The sequence below is a fragment of the Narcine bancroftii genome, chromosome 14, assembly GCF_036971445.1.
Source record: "Narcine bancroftii isolate sNarBan1 chromosome 14, sNarBan1.hap1, whole genome shotgun sequence".
Classification (NCBI taxonomy): Eukaryota; Metazoa; Chordata; class Chondrichthyes; order Torpediniformes; family Narcinidae; genus Narcine; species Narcine bancroftii.
Window position 1 is genome coordinate 13,624,455 of NC_091482.1, and position 18,238 is coordinate 13,642,692.

The following is an 18,238-nucleotide window of genomic DNA, read 5'->3' on the forward strand; positions in this document are numbered from 1 at the left end:
CCAGAATAACCAGAATTATTCATATACAATTCAGATATTGTGTGAGTGGGATGTTGAACCAAAAAGATATCCAACTGGAAATCAAAGCTTCCTCACTTTGCAGAACAAAGTTTAGCTCAAAGGAGTGCCCCCAAGCTTCCGTTGGCTGCCATTTTAATTCTCTATCTCACTTTCACTCTTAACTAGTTTGTGGACTGGCCTCCTGCATTGCTATAATGGTACACCATTCAGGACTTCAGCATTGAAGTCTTCCTTCTGGGCTCCATTGTGAAATCTCTAATTAGCTAACTTGCTCTTGGTCTGTATCAGAACTAGCCAGTCATTACATGAGTTGGGCTCAGTTTTTCCTCTCCATCTCTCACTTCTAGCAGCAACACATGACAAAGATTCATTATGTACCTCTGCAATAAACCTGATAGGGTCTCACCCGATCAGAAATGGCCCCTTTGTTTCCCCCTCCCTCTCCCACCTACCTTGCAGCTCGTTTCCCCCTTTTTCTGACCAATGATCTGGTTCAAAAGATTTTAACTCACTTTCTCTTTCCACGCTTCCTGACCAGCATATTTTTGTAATTTAAGACAGTACTTGACGGACAATAGACCTGTGCAATGAAATACAAACACAGCCTTCCAACATCATAAGCTGACTGGAAAGTGACAGATGCAGCATGCTGGCAACAAAGCGCATCTCGCAAGATCAAGAACTCCCTGTGCTCTTGCAAAACTCATGGTGAAAGTCAATTTTCCCACCTTTGCTATCCAGCACCTTTGATAAAAACCCATTGCTGATCTTTTCGTGTGCAAGATGCTCTTAAGATGGGAGTATAACATCTCTCAGTATAACATCTTCCAATAATAGTAAAGATTTTGGAATTTGCAGAATGGATGCTTTGAAGATCGTTCCACTGGAGTGAGGGAATCTGAAATGGGGGATATTTTATCAAGATAAAAAGTTACCCCTTGAAGAATGGGATAAAGATGAATTTCTTATTTTGAAGCATTGGGAATCACCCAGGTTGTCATTCAAGGCTGAGATCAATTTTTGAAGTATAAGGAAGACTATGGGTTGTGGGATCAGACAGCGGGTTGGAGTTAAGACTATATCAGATCAACTCCAGGTCATATTTTGTGTGTTCTAATGTTAAATTCCACAATACCTGGGAGTTGCTTGCATATCAATATCTCAGTGTCACACTAGATAAACTTGCTAAGCAAGTTATTTTTGTCCAATTTCTAAACAAAAAAAACACACAAATGAACTTGTTTAATGATAAGTTTTTATTAAATTGCATACAAACATGACCCTTTAAAAAATCCAGTATGTACATCCAGTTGAATATATTATTTCAAACCTGGCTTTTCTGTTCAGTCCACTGCACAAAATCCTTATTTCAATCTTCAAATCAATCAAACCTTCTCTCACCCTTGTCACAGTTTCCTTCAACATTAAACCAGGTCCAGTTTTTTTGGATCTGATTCATTCCCTCTCCATTCATCATCTACTGATGAGTCAACCTGCATTGACCCTGGCATCACATCTTTAAAAAAATCTCAAAAGTAGTGTTGCAGTACACAAAGGTGCTGGAGAAACTCAAGTCATGCAGTATCCACAGAAAGCAAAAGAAAATATGGTGATTAAGATGTTTAGGAATGCAAAGTAATTGGAGACTTTAGAAGTGAGTAATGGAAATATTAGCAATGAGGCCTTGTTCTAATGAAAATACTGTTTTAAACGAAAGATTAAGTGATGATCTGACAGAGATCTATACAGTAGAGTACCCCTTATCCGAAGATATGAAAAACAAAGATATACAAAAAGAATTTTTTCTATTCAACAAAAATTTGCCCATGTGGGGGTCTGATGGCACCAGTTTGATAACAATTAAAAAAATGAAATCTTTGCTTCTGGCCAGGAAGATGCCAAACGAAGCTGGATCCAAGTCTTCAGCATCTGCTGCAGCCGGAGTTAGCGATGGCAACTCCATTCTCAACATCGAGGGAATCCGGCGGTGGCGGGGAGGTGTTGAGACCAGCAGTGGTCTTCTTTTATAAGCAGAGAGGAAGTTTTTTTGGGGGGTAAGTATTAAACATTACTTCATGTGAATTTCCCAATTGTGGCAACATGCTGGTGCTCAAAAACTCTGCCGTTGTTTGTTGTTGTTGTTTAACTTCTGATACAAGTTTTCTGCTGATGCTACTGTGCTGCTTAGTTCCACTGTTCCAAAATCTGAAAAAAAAACCCAAAAACATCTGGTCCCAAGTAACAGTGTATCCCAAGTCCCAGGGATAATCAACTGGAGACTATTCCTGGTCTTATCAGTTTGCAAAAAAGTTGCAGTCTTGTTAGTAGAATGAAAGGAGAATAACATTATGCCTCAGTAAACATTTCCATAAGAGATGAAAGGCACTGTATACAGGAAGTAATGAAGAAAATCTATATGGATTTCATCTGTGCTTTAGTCTTATCTCAAGTTGAATTCTATCTAGATTTACAGGAACTGTAATCATAAAATATGCAATTAAAGGAAGTCCTTACTTCATCTTCTAAGCTTATTCTTCTAACTTAGCTTGGACTACATTTTACCAAGATCAATGGCAACTGCATTGCTATTAACCAGACACCAGGTTTTGAAATGAAGAACTGGCATGAAGGGCCAAAATGAACGACTGATCAGCTGCAATGGCTGTTGGGACTATAGATTGCAATGGAGGTCCTAGACTCCCCATGGAGCCAGAAGGGTTCTGTAATGTCCTGTGCAGACGAATGAATATTTTTCATGCCTGGCCCTAGCTAACAGATGGACCTTTAGAAACAGTGATACAGGCCTTAGATAGTGTATGGGCATCGGAGCTAGATTGCCAACTGCAACCTGAAAATGAGTCTGGAAATCTAAAATAGAAATTAGAAAATGCTGGAAATACCTAACCGGTCAGGCCACATCTGTAGGAAGAAAAACAGAGCTAACATGTCAGATCAAAGTCCCTTTGGCCTGAGCAATTCATCGTAGATCAGATGAGATAGAAGCAGAGCTCCTCAACACTAACAAAACTCTCGTGCCTTTTCCGTTTTTGCCTTAAGAAGCTCTATCTGCTGTTTTTAAAATCTCCATTCCAAATCTCTGCTCTTTTACAGTTCACAAACTATCCTTTTAGAAATTTATATTAACTTCTTGATTTCTCACTGTTATTTCCAGCTGCCACAGTTCTGCATGTTCACTAAAGCTGTCAAAGTCCCTATGCACTGTTTATATTATATACAAGTTCACCCTCTGTTAACCGTCCCATTAAGGCTTGAGGAATGCTTTCCAAATATCCAATTCACGGGGAGAACATGCAAACTCCTTATAGACAGTGCCGGATTCAAACACAGCTCGCTGATGCTGTTGTGGTGGTGTGCTAACCGTGAGGGACAAGTCAAAAAATGACTGCAATACAAGAGAGACTCATGGCTGGTATTAAAAAAATATACTGAATATTAACAGGAGACAATTGATTATAGACGCTAGAATTTAAAGCAAGCAAGATTTTTCAGGATCCCAGCTGTTGAGCAGTATTGGAAGGGGAAGGGGACAGGGGGTTGGGGGGGGGGGGGGAGGAGCGTGCAGAGAGGAAAAGGAACTGTCGTTTAGTCTCGACCTGAAACAGTGACCCCACAAGTTTCCCCCCCCACCACAAATGTTCCTCTAGCCACTAAGTTACTCCAGCAGATTCTTAATTCCAACTGCATATATGCCATTGAAAAGTTGGTTAATAGATGAGTGAAATTGTATGAAACTAAAAGGAAATACAAAAGTAAAAAGGGAAATGAAATCCTACAAAGAGATATAGAACACGAAAAGATGCTGAAGGGCAAGAGGTGCAGAAAGAATTTATATGAACTGAACATCAGGGATTCCAACAACTTTTTCTTGAGGTAATTTGGTCTCTTAAATCCATTTAGAAAGGCAATCAGTTTACTGCCTCATTTGAAATGCATCATTAATGGGACATATTGGCAGAGAATCACAATTTAAAATGTTCATTAGGCAATAAGTACATTCAAACAAGATCTAATGACTTACATCAACATAAATTCTTTGGCAACCACTACACCATCACATCTAATAAAGATCTAACCAACTGCTCAAAGAAAAATTATGCATTTTATGGGTCAATTTTTTGCCATAATTTCTATAAATTCAAGGCAACAGCCAAGATAGAGCTATCACTATAGTTATTTAATCATATTTTAGGTAATACAAACAAGTAGTAGCATGACTTAACCCTTTCTTCTCCTCTTCCTGTGGTGGAACATGCGAGACGGTGGAATGTTTCAGATGAAAATCGATTTTACACTTTACAATTGAAAGCAACTCGAGCCTTTTTTCTTTTCTCCTCTCAAAGTGAAAGTCTCGTAGAACATGTTTTAAGCATGGATAGCACAGCATTTAGCGCAAAGCTACTACAGTGCCAGAAACCCGGGTTCGAATCTGGTGCTGTCTGTAAGGAGCTTGTATCTTTTCCCCATGTCTGCTTGGGTTTTCTCCAGGTGCTCCATTTTCCTCCTACCCTTCAAAAATATCCATGGATTGGAGGTGAATTGGTGTATTTAAAAATAAAAAAGAATACCACATTATTTAAATCTAGTCATCTAGGATCTCTCAAATAATTTTAAGCATCAACCAATAGTCCTAATAAATTTGTGATGCTTCCATAGTGAAAAAAACATTTTCTTTGCCTGCCTTATTTGGGTGATGTCAGCTCCCAATGTTCTCTTGCATTTTTTTTTCTTCATCCATCTCAAAATAATGCATTTAACATATGAAAATGGTAAAATTTGTCAGACTTCCCAGACATTTAAATTGTTTATACATCAACAGAAATCAGGTAGGCTACTCCACACAGTTTTGCCTATGAAGTTAAGACTTTTTTTCTAAAATTTCATGCAAAATAATAAATTTAAAGTTTAAACAATATTTAAGACTTCAGTTAAAAAATCAAGTTAAAAAGGAAGTTGAAAAAAAACTAGATGAGGTCAACAGCCTCACTTCCATGCAAATGAACCAAAGGATAACCATTTATATACAGTATACATCAGGGTCTCAGAATATGTTAACCTCAAGGGATAACTACATTATTCATTATTAAAAAAACCCCAATCAAATCAGCTGAATTATTTTAATTTTATGTGCACATTCTTCAAAATTCTAATTGATTATAATACTGAATTTGCTTTTGACTAAATGTCCTGTTAGAGGTTGCCATAAAGTTAAAGTGATCACAAATTTAAATTTAAACCAATTATCACAATGGAGGAGCTATGTACCCAATCTGGCTTCCTTAATTGGAAGGCAACCTATTCCTTGGTCCAATAATATTGTTGTAAAGAGTATAGCAACTTGCAGAGATATTTGGTTCTCAACTTTTCTTTTCTTAAATAACATTTGCCCAGAATGACTAGCAACTCAGGCAAGGCAAGAGTTTGTATTCCACAAATGAATGACATACAATGATACCCCAGCAGATGATCATTTCACCAAGTCATCTAGTATTCTCTCTCATGCATTGGCCCAAACCATCCTCAAGGGATTATGGTGTAAAATAAAACCGGGCAGAGTAGCTTGCAGCTGATTTCTTTCCCAACAGTTGGCAAATCAACAAATAACGTATATTTCTGTCCTTCTTTGAGCCTTTCACGTATGCTTCTTGGTAGTTGGGTTATCATGACATTTCCTCAAAATTTTAAAATGCAATACCTTGCCCCATGTGAGATGACTGTGCGACTTGTGCTTCACCCCTCCTCCCAGAAAAATGTCATTTTGTAAAAATAACTTAAAATATTGATGTTACTGAAATGTAAAAATATAGACATTTAAAGTATCTGCTTATTTTTCCATTTTTAACTTAAAGGAAAATAGAACATTTTGAAATATTAGACAAAACCATTACTTTGTTGACGACTAAACGATAAAGCAGATAACATCCCATTAGCTACAGTTCTTTGGCAGTTTAACACAATGTCATCTACTGTTGCATAATTATAGAAGAATGTCTCATTGCAACAACATAGAATGACCTCAGCCAGATGCAATCTTATCACCTCAAGCGCAGCTGAAATTATTTAAATATTTCAAAATAATCAGAAGTTGCTACAATTTTTTTTAACCACTGTAGAATTCCCAAATAGATTCATTAAAGATCAATTTCAGCCAGTATAAATTCCATCCAAGTGTTTTCTTATCTTTCTGAATCCACCTTCCTCAATAAATCCTTCAACTCTTTTCTCTTTCACGAGCTAATCAAATTTTGCCTATTTACCAAAACCACTACTTATGGCTTGGCAGATTTCACACTGTTGATGGATTGATGTTGAGTAGGATCTTCAGAATTGACCAGAGGACTTACTGATGACATTCATGTATTCACTACAAGTTGTGCTGTCCCTGACTGGTGGAAACATTTTCTGTGACTGCCTTTTCAACCACTCCATGATTTTTTTTTAAGCTAATTAGTCAATTTCAGCTTTTCAACTTTTCCTAAAAGCAGTGCTAAGTTCTGGCATCATCCCCTTCGAATCTTTATCCACCGTCCCCTGTTTCTCTTTATCTCTTGTAGAGACCATTCACAGAACTACAAAACTTGTCTAATCACACTTTTACAAGTTTATCATTACTTTCCTTCTTTGCAGATGTATCTACAGTATTTAGAAACAAATCCCTGTGGATGATTGGCATTTTCATCTTATTAACTAATTTGGTTAATCTGGAGCACAAAATTCTCTTGCACCACACAATATCATTATCAAATGAGTACACAGCCTCCTCATTATTCCTACCAAATGGTGCCCCAGAGATAACCCAGCTTTGCTTTAAAATAAAAGTTGTATTCTGTTCATCCTATCTTCAGGCATTAGATAACTAAGTTTTTTGGTGTGGGGGAGATCCAGGTCTTCAGGAGTTGAGTAACAGGTTGGGACTTTACTACTTAGAGTGCAAAGAAATGAAGGAAGGTTGGGACTTTACTACTTAGAGTGCGAAGAAATGAGGGAAGATTGGATAGAGATTTACAAAATCATGAGGGGATTAGACAGTAAAAACAAGTAGGTTCTTTCCTCTAAGATTGGGAGAGATAAATACGAAAGGACATGGCTTTAGGGTGAAAGGTTGAGGGGGAACATCAGGAGGAACTTCTTCACTCAAACTGATGGGAGTTTAGAACGAGCTGCCATCTGACGTGGTAAATGCGAGTTCACTCAAGTTTTGAGAATAAATGGGACCTGACTATGCACAGGATCTGACCAGACGTGTTCTAAAAGAGCTCTCCGGGAAAAGTATCGAAAAGACAAAGTTCAAAAATCAGAATTTCATCGTCAAAAATGGATAACACTAGTACTAAATGACCAAGTTAAAAAAAAAAATTGAAAACTGAAGAAACAGCAGCTCAGCCAGGAACATCGAGCGAAACCCTGATGAGGAGTGGCACAGAAGGGGCCTTGGGACCAGCTGAACCCGGCAGAGCTGGGGAGCCAGCTCAAGATACAGCCAATGTCTTGAAAAAGATGGAAATTTAGTGCACTCGCTTTACAAGCGTTGAATCAGATGAGACAATATAGTAATGATATTGGAAATTAAAGAAAGCATGAAGACTTAAAAGAACAAATGACCCAAGTGGAGGCTGAGCCGGACAAAAAAGACAGGCTAAAGACTGGAAGAAAAAGCAAAAACATGGGGCATAGACAGAAAAGGAATGATAGACAAGACCAACTATATGGAAAATTTCACCAGACATAATAATGTAAGAATTATTGGATTGAGAGAAGAAAGAAGAGAAAGACCAATGAGCTTTTTTGAAAAGGATTCCACAAATGCTGGAGAAAAACAAGCTAAATGCAAAGCTGCAAATTGAAAGGGCACACCGGACCCTCAGACCCAGAAGAACCGGTGATAACAACCAATCCTGGTAAGACTTTTAAATTAACGGGAGAGGGATGTGATCTTGGGAGCAGCATACGAATATTCAAAAAAAATAACAATGGCCCATTAATGGTGAACAACGAAAAAGTAATGTTTTTCCAGGACTTTAGCCCTGCGTTGGTCAAACAAAGAATTTGATGAGGTAGAGACAACTGCGACCCAAATATTTAAAATACTCAATGACTAACCCAGCGACACTGAGGGTTGATGTCTCAGAGGGTAACTGAAGAATTTTCAAGAATAAATAATGAAATAATTTTTATGAAAGCTGTGAAAAGATTAAAACTACCAGATAAGAAGATTGAAACTTCGGAAAATTTTGCGGGCCTTTCTCGCAGGTTTCTGGGTTTTACTTCATACATCATTATCAGAGCTGGGGATGTGTGTTTTTTCTAAAAGAGGAAATATTCTTCCAAGAGGAAATGCTGCAGCATTATTTAAAGTGTCTGAAAGATTTTGTTATACATATGTTTTAAAAATGGTATGGGTAAAACATTGAAATTTATTAGTCTTAATATTAACAGTTTAAACAAGGCAATGAAAAGGAAAATGGTCATGGCATACGTAAAGAAAAGTAGATATAACTTTTCTGCAGGAAATGAATCTTACTAAATTGGAACATGATAAATTGAAAAGATAATGGGATGACAAATAATATCATCATCTTTTGGTTCAAAGGCAAGAGAAGAAGCAATTCTAATTAATAAAAATACACCAGTATTAATGGAAGGCACATCAGTTGACCAGGCCGAAAGGTATGTAATGCAAATTGTAAAATTAATGAAGAAACATGGACACTTATGAATATCGATACCCCAAATTATGACTCTGAAGCCTTTATGAAGAATGTACTCTTAAAAAACAGCAGAGTAAAGAAAAAATATATTGGTAAGAGGAGATTTTAACTTTTGCTTGGACCCAATTAGATAAATCCAAGAACAGTACAAAGGTGAAAGTGTCAAAAACCACAATTTCATATATGAAGGATTTAAATCTTTTCAATATATGGAGGCAATTAAATCCCAGAGACTATTCCTTTTACTCAAGGGTACACGATTCATTTACAAGGACTGATTTATTTTTAATGTCTTTCCAGCTAAGTAGAGTGATTAAAACAGAATACCTAGCAAGGCTTTTATCAGACCACTCACCATTAATATTAACTATTGCAATAATGAAAAACCAAGAAAAAGTATGCAGATGGCATCACAATGCCACACTACTCAAAAGAACACTTCTGAGAATTTATTAAGAGACAGAAATATTTGTGAAACAAATCAGCCATCTACTAATAATAGCTTTTTGATAACAGGACACATTCAAAGCATACATGAGGGGACAAATTATATCCTACACAAAAAAATTTAAGAGAACATGTGGAAGAAGTAAACAATTTGGAGAAAGTAATTAAAATCAAAGAACAGGACTAAAAGAAGAATACAGATGACTGGAGAATGAAAAGCTAAGATGCAATTCATTACAAACATATAGATCAGAAAAGACTATTAAAAACTAAACAAAAATATTATGAGTTAGGTGAATGGGCACAAAGTCTTGGCAAGTTAAAATAGAGAAGTCATCAAGAATAATAAACACTAAAAAAACAGAGACATACATGTAAACAAAAGAAAATTAATGATATCTCGAGACAATACTATACAAATCAGAATTATTAGGAGATAAAAAGAAGCTGGTCAGGTTGGTGTACAGGCAGTATGACATAAATTGTAAATGCAAGATATAGACTATTTCAGTATAATTTTCTGCACCAATAATTTCTTACTCCACAGATTAAATAGATCAAAAGCAGAAATTTCAGAGATGTGTTTCAGATGTTGGACTGAAATAGGAACTTTTCTGTACACTACATGGTCGTGCATAAAGGTGAGGTCAATTTGGCAAGATATCGCAGAAAAATTAACCAGGATAACAGGAGTGGCCTTTGTGTACAACCCGGAGCTATATTTAGTAGGAAATTTTATTGAAATAAGCAACAAATTGACTAAATATAAGATCTCATTAATAAAAATAGCACTGGCGGTAGCAAAATACGTATTGTGATCACTTTGAAGTACGACTCCCTCTACTTATAGCACGATGGACTGCGGAAATAAACAGCTGTAAATCTATGGAAAAAAAAAATCACATTGTTTGAAGAATAAGTATTAGATTTTTGTAAATATCTGGCAGCCATACATGGACCATATAGGGGCCCAAATACAATATCAAGGAATCTAAATACTGATATTATACATACCAAAAGTGATTTCCCCAACTGTATTCTACATATTTAAAAATATGCAAGTCTGATAGTGTGAGGATTTTATGTATAGAAGGAGAGAGGGAGGGAATTTTTGTTTTTGTTGTTGTTTGCAAGTGTTATTGAAAATTTTATGATGTATATTTTTGAAAAAGAAATCAAAAATGAAATATTTTAAAAGTTTTAAGAATAAATTGAATAGATACATGGATGGGAGAGGTCTGGAGGCTTATAGAATGGGTGCAGGATGATGTTTCAGTACAGACTAGAAGGGCCAAATGGCCTGTTTTCATTGGTTTGGTTTTGGAGGGGATGTGGGAGGAGAGTGGAGAGGGCATGAAGTTAAGTATTCCTCATTTTTGTCTTGATAGCATTGTACAATATATTTTACAATATACTTTAAAATACTAAAGATTTGCAAATGCAGTCAAAAACCTGTAATTGTGTTAGCTTACAAACATTGAAGCTATTGCCTTGCTGGGAATCAATTTTTAAACTCTCAGCTAGTCTTCAAAATCTTTAATGCCTCCAACCACCCACAGCCTTTAAATCTTTTGCAATTGCTCGGTTTCTCTAAATTTAGGCCACTGTCATGGACACTATGGCTCGAAACTCAGGAAATGCCCCCCTAAACGACTAATTTCTCTTTCTTCCTCAAAGAAGCTGTTTAAAATCTTATTTTTTGAACCAAAACTTTAGTTACATATTCTAAAATCTCACTCTATGATATGATGTTAACTTTTAATTTGATAAGACTCCTGTGAAGTGCCCTACTGCATATTCGTCTATTGTCAGCTGATTACACAAGTACAACAGCGATCTCCAGCCCTCGGTGCAAAATGCACACACACAACCAGACATACAGACAAACAATACATACCTGAATGCAGGACAAGTATTCATATATACAAATGAAAAATAAATATTGTTTCATGAATATGAGTCTCGGGTGGTCAGTGTGAGCAGTTCCTTTGTTCGTTCAGCATTCTCACTGCCTGTGGAAGGAAGCTGTTCCTCAGCCTGGTGGTGCTGGCTCTGATCCTCCAGTATCGTTTTCCTGACAGAAACAGCTGAAAGATGCTTTGTGCAGAGTGTAAAGGTTCCTCAATGATTTTACGCACCCTCTTCAGACAACAATCCTGATAGATCACGTCAATTGGGAGGGGAGAAGGGAAGTTAGTGGGGGGTGGGGGTGGGGGCGAGGAGTCTTCTTGGCCACTCTTATAGTCTTGTGGATTCACTGCCAACCCATTTCTCTGCAGCATCTATACTACACTGTGATGCAGCCAACCAGGATGCTCTCGATAGAGCTCCTGTCAAAGGTTGACATTATGGAGGCCGATAGCCTTGCCTGCTTTAATCTTCTCAGGAAGTGCTGTTGTGCTTTCCTGACAAGAGAGAAGATGTTGATGTCGATGATAGGTTACTGGCTTAGTGAACTCTCCACTCTCTCCATAACAGTTGTTGATTTGTAATGGAGGGTGGTCATTCCTGGCCCTCCTGAAGTCCACGATCATCTCCTTCGTCTTGTCCACATCGAGACTCAGGTTGTTACTCTCTCAGATCATGAAAATTTCCACCTCTTCTCTGTAGTGCGTCTCATCTTGTTGCTGAAGACATCTCTCTGCAAACTTGATGACACTGTTGGAGCTGGATCTGGCAATGCAGTCGTGGATCAATATTGTGATGTTAACAACACATTATTTCAAGTAGCGTTGAAAGACTCAAGGTAATCAAGTTTTTAAAACTGATTTTTGTTGCCCTCTGTAGCAAGGAACCAAGTTCTCCTGAGTCCAAGTAATTAACAGTCCATCCTCTACTCCTAGGGAACACATCATTATGGGTATCCTCCCTTTTCACAAGAGTTTGCATCTTTTTGGGCACCATCCAGGGGTAGTGAACTGCAAACTGAAGAGCGAGGTCAATAGCCCCTTTCACAATGACACTTGAAAACAGAATTAAACAGCAATTTAGCAGTTCACCTCCCAGTGTGAACACTCCAAAAATTGTAAGGGGGCTACATTTCAAGCTGGGACTCAACCACCTATGGAGTAGAATCAAAGCCAATCAGTTTTGAATGAGTTCCAGTGTGAACGGGCAACCAGGTTTGCCGGGTTCCATTAGTGACACACTGATGATGTTCGTTGTTGTGCGCCCTCCTGGTTTTCTATTCATGCTTTTCAAATTTAAATTTACAGCGACTTGAAAAGGTTAAGCCTTTTCAATAAAGAGACCCAACCAAAACAATGACAGTGCACACTGTGAATTTCACACTAAAAGGATCATCTATTTGTCTAGTTTAATTTCCATTTGGCCACAGTATATAGATTATATTTTGACAGATAGTAATCAGTAAAAAATTGCTTTTGTTTTTTTAATTTCTTACATTATCTGTCATAATGATTCAGTCAATTCTTTGAGAGGAATTTACAATAAAGTCAAAATGGAATACAAGGCTGCTGTTTTCCCAATAGCATTTGTACCATCAAGAAAAAAAAGTGGCTAGCAAAGGAAAATAATGTGCTATCCCTAATGAACCATTTTTACAAGAGCACCGGGCATAGTTTTCTGCTCACTTACCCTTAAGAGGAATTTTGGGGAACTAGTGAAATAAATGGAGTAAAACAGAGTGATGTCACTGCCCTGCACATACTAATACATCACTTAGGGCGTCACCACTGGAGGATGGGCTCCCCCCCCACCCCAACTTTGTTCCGCAGTACTGGGGAGGTAATGTGAAAGGACGCACTGAACGGTTTTTTCTTGGTTCAATATGAATGGCCCGACTGGGATTTAAAAATGGATCATTCACATGCCAATTTAGCAGGTTTTCAATGTGAAAAGGCCTATTTGTGAGCTACTGCTGCCAATATTACATTGTTGTAGCTAGTCCTGCTGCAATTCTGATCTTTCCTTTTATATATCAGTTCAAGACAAAGCTAAAGTTGACACAGTTGTCAACTGCTTTCCAAATTGAAGATGGAACATAGAAAATACTACAGGCCCTTCGCCCTCGAAGTTGTCCCGACCCAAATATTCCTTTAAAAAGTACTAAGCCCACCCTACCCCTTAACCCTCTATTTTCCTTTCATCCACGTGCCTGTCTGAGTCTCTTAAATGCTCCTGTTTCAGCCTCCACCACCATCCCTGGCAAGGCATTCCGGGCACCCATAACTTTCTGTGTTAAAATAAATAAATAAATAGCCCCTCATGTCTCCCCAAAACTTCCCTCCCTTAACTCTGGTGTTTGCTATTCCTGCCATGAGAAACAGGTGCTGGCTGTCCACCCTAACTATGCCTCTCATAACCTTGTACATCTTTATAAAGTCTCTTCTCTTTGGAGCGTAGAAAGATGAAAGACCTAGTTCTGCTAACCTTGCCTCATAAGACTTGATTTCCAATCCGGGCAACATTCTGGTAAATCTCCTCTGCACCCTCTCCATAGCTTCCAGATCCCACAAAGTAATTTTTGACAACACTGGTTACAAGATCAATTGGCTTTCATAAATAAAACTATAATGAATATCACAGATGCTCTTGAATCAAAATTAAAATTCAGGAAACTAATTATCAAAGAATGTTCAAAAAAAATTTTTTCTGTAATCTCTCTTCCCCATTCATTTTGGCCTGCTTCACAATTTTATGATTAACCTTTTGTATTCAAATATAGCAGAGATATAGCAGATTCCCCCAAATTAAAGTTGACCAATAAATATTCGCTATATAATATCCACCATCATGTTGTGTTGTGTTAAAAAGGAATTTAATTTCTGGATAAAAAGATGTAAAAACCAATGGCAGTAAGTATTTTAGAAAAGAAAAAATGTTTAATTACTTAAGTCCTAAAAGGAGTGCTATAGATCTGACATTTTTTCACAAAAATTGACAAAATCAAGCAACAGTTCTTACCTCCGTGGTTGGGATCTGCGTTCTTCTTCAACACTGTCTGCCTCCTACAAGATTTTAAAAATAAAAAGAGAAACAAAGTCAAAAATCACCATGAAGGAGAAACAAAGTCAAAAATCACCACAAAAGATGATACATTCAGGAACATTGGAAACTAGCTGCATTTGACTTTGTGGCTTGATGCAACACAACAGCATCTACAAATTTGCTGACGATACCACGGTAATGGGTTGTATAAAAAGGGAAGACGTCAGCATACAGCAGGGAGATTGAAAACTTGGCTGAATGGTATACTAACAACAACCTCACACCCAATGTCACCAAAACAAAGGAGCTGATTGTTGACTTCAGGAAGGGAAAACCAGAGGTGTACCAGAGGGGATAAGAGGTGGAGAGGGTGAGCAAATTTTAGTTCTTGGAAGTCATTATCTCAGAGGATCTTTCCTGGGCCCATCACCCTAATGGCATTGTGAAGATAGTATGTCAGCAGCTCTACTTTCTGAGGATCTGCAGAGGTTTGGTATAACATTGAAAACCCTGGTAAATATCTATAGATGTGCAGTGGAAAGTGTGCTGACTGGCTAGAGCATGGTCTGGATTTGGAACATCAATACCCTGACTGTAAAGTCCTGTAAAAGGTAGTGGACTCAGCCCAAGAAATCACAGCCAAATCCCTCCCGGCCATTGAGAACATATACAGAGAATGTTGCCATCAGAGAGCAGCAGAAATCATCAAGGATCCACATCCCCAGCACACTTTCTGTTCTAACCCTAACTCTAATGTTACCATCAGGTGTAGGTGCCACAAGACTCGCACCTCCACATTCAGGAACTACTCCTCTACCATCAGACTCCTCAACAAAAAACTCAATCAGGAAATCATTTAAGGACCCTTACTTTTGCACATTATTGATTTTTTTTCCTCTTTGTATCGCAGTTTGTTTACATTTCTTAATTTGTTTATATGTGTTCTTTGAGTACAGTCTTTTTGCATTACCAAAAAGTGGAAATTCTGCCTGGCCCACAGGAAAAAGAATTTCAAGGTTGTATGTGATGTCATGTATGTACTCGGACAATAAATCTGAATAATCAGGTGTTATTATCTTTCCAGAGAGCTTATTGGTGTCAAAAATATGTAAGATTGGAAACAAGTTGTATTTATTGTAAAATAAAAACAGAATATTGCAAAAAAATTCAGCACGTCAGGCAGCATCTGCAGAAATAAGTACAGTAGTTAAAATTCCAGGTCAGACCTTTCATCAGTTTTGACCCAACAGCATTTTCTGTATTGACTTTATATTTTCAGCACCTGCAGTTCTTTTGATTGTCATTTTGACAAAGCTAGTGACAAAGCAGCACAAACGTACATCGCGAGTATGAGCTATATTCAAATCTAAACCTGTTGGAGAGATTTTTTTGTTAGTATTAATGTGTGCCTTAAATACTAGTATTTTTGGCAGCCAATTCTCGATGACTGTCATTTAAACAAGAGCTCAGGAAAACCAAGTTCATCTGAAGAACACTGCGGGCAACCTAGCCACAATAAACCAAGTGGGGGGAAAAACTCCAAATCAAATTATGAAATGGGATTACTGATTTCAATGCAAGCTTTTTTCTCCCATAATCATGAGAGGGGGTGGGGGGGGGGAGAGAAAGAGAAAGAAAAAGAGAGTGACTACCACCTGTTCTATTTACATGAATAAAACTTCCCTTTCCTTTATTCACCCACCCAATGACCTTCCCTTTTCTGCTGCTTTCCCAGTGGTCTGAATTCACACCATCCCAATCACTACAAACCCGTTTAAATTGTTTTGAAATTTTATTTTTTTCTACAATGAATACAGAAGTACCCCAGAAGTTCAATAATATGCATAGTATCTTACCACTAGATGGCAGTAAAATAAATAATATTTTCCAATCATTTTCATTCAGAAATATCTCATTTTTTTCAGATCAGAAAAAAACTAATTATAATTCTGGGTGAGCCCTTTGAACCTACCAAACACGATCCAGTGATTTAGAATGATCTTCTAAACTAATTAACACATTTCCTATCCATTTTTAATTTAATAGATTGTGTCTTGTTCCTGCATGTTCTGACGAAGGATCTTCGACATGAAATGTTAAATCTTTGACTTTCTGTATTGCAGCCTGGACTGCTGAAAGCTTGCATCATTTTCTTTATTTTTCACATTTCCAAAACACTTTATTTCTTATCTAGTCAAAGCCAGTGAGTCACCGACAATAGAGACCAAAACTTGTGCTTTTATCTCTAAGGCAGACATTCTGATTGAGTCCAACATCCTCCCTGGGGACTACCTCACAGTTAGCGAAGGCACAGTTTACGCAGCAGTTGGCACAACGCCTTTAAAGCGCCAGTGATCAGGGTTCAAGTCCTGTGCACTCTGTAAAGAGTTTGTTTGTTCTCTCTGCATCTGCTTTTTCTCCAGGGGCTTCAGTTTCCTCCCACCATTCAAAGCATAACAGGGTGAAGGTTAATCGAGTGTAAATGTGCAGCAGGGACTCATGGGCCGAAATGGCCTGTTACTATGATGCATGTCTAAATTTAAAATAAAAAATTAAATGTAAAAATTTATTTCAAATTATTTATTTATTTTTTTAAATTATTTTAAAAAACACACATTTCAGTAAAAGCCCTGATTTTCACCTCGGTTTTTTTTTAATGTAGTCATTTGGAGAGAAGTACAGAAGGAACCAAACTTCAATGATTCACAGGGAAGGGGGCCCATAAACTTTGAGCAGAGACCTGGGTGGGTGGGGGAGGGGGGTGGCATAGCCAAAAAGGTTGAAAAAGGCTCCCTCCTAGTTTCTATCATGCCACTCCTCTCCAATATCAGTTTTAACGTGTACTCTCATGGTAACTCTTGAATTCATTACTCTCGATCATATCCACGCAGAAATTTACTCCAATATTCAAAAAATTAAGATCATATTCTTCAATGCAAGTTCCATTCCCCTATCCGCCAACTCTATTACTTTGCCTAGAAACTATGTGAAACTACCAGATTTTCACAACCTTTGCTCTGTATTTGACACATTGATGGGCTTTGCACCTCATATCCATGCCATCATGGAGACTCTTTATTTGTTCTAATACTGTCATGCTTTTACCCTATCTCTATTCATCTGCTTTCTTGTCTTTTCCTGTGCCTGACTTCCTTCAACTTTTTGTGAACTTAAAGCCAACTAAATCTCAGATGCCAAAGTCCAAACTTGTATAAATCCTGTTCATAGATCACTCTAGTATTTGCTGATCTACACTTACAATTAATTTAAAATTTTCATTTTTATTTTCAAACTCCTCCTTGGTCTTACCCTTCCACATTATATTAACCTCCAGACCAAGACTTGCACTCTAATTCTTGATCAGTAGGGAGTGTGATTCTTCACCAGTGGAGACTGAACCTTCAGCCTCCCATCTTTGACTAGAAATATTCATTTCTCTTTACACATTACTCAATCTTAATTTTTCATATGTGCTTTTTTTGTTTGAGATTTTATGATTTTTACCTTGATATGAGCAACTCAATGCAAGGTCATTTATAAAGTTCAATTTATTATAACGCTGTGATGTTATTAGATTTTCAGCTAAAATAATCTTAATATCATGCATTGATTAGACATGCACTCTTTAATGTCACCTGCTCAATTATAACATTGTCAATAACTAGAAGCTGTAATGAGCATTTAAAACACTGAACGTCCTTATCAAAGTCTGTGCTGGAAACAAATACGAATGAAGTTGTTCAACAATTGGGAGAATTGTACTGTGAGCTCTAACAGTTTACTCATACTATAATGCACCAAGAATGGGAAAGGAATCTAACATGTGACTGAAAGGCTCTGCTCAACTACAATATAGCTGAAAATTAAATTTATTTGATGTTAGTATGAGTTTTGTTCAATACCATTTATTCAACAATTTAATGTTCTACATTAATGTTCAGATGGAAGCTTGCGAAGATTTTCTTCCCTTTTCCCCCAACCCCCCCCCCCCCCACCAAAACACAAGTGAACAAAACTATTTCTTTGCAGAATTTAAGGAGAAACTAAAATATACAGATCTCATTCCCAATTCAGAACCTTTCTTTAAGGACTCT

General features: G+C 37.4%; 1 protein-coding gene across 4 annotated transcripts in view; it reads right to left on the reverse strand.

The window, feature by feature from the left end:
• ssh2a (slingshot protein phosphatase 2a) overlaps nt 1-18,238 on the reverse strand; it is a 107,256-nt gene that overhangs the window by 72,897 nt on the left and 16,121 nt on the right. For 3 of the 4 annotated variants that reach the window (XM_069910369.1, XM_069910372.1, XM_069910370.1), the window contains exon 2: nt 14,121-14,164. In XM_069910369.1, coding sequence (XP_069766470.1) covers nt 14,121-14,164 — 44 coding nt within the window. Of the gene's footprint in view, nt 1-11,091; nt 11,868-14,120; nt 14,165-18,238 lie in introns of all 4 variants that reach the window. The other variant, XM_069910371.1, reaches the window with a different exon arrangement.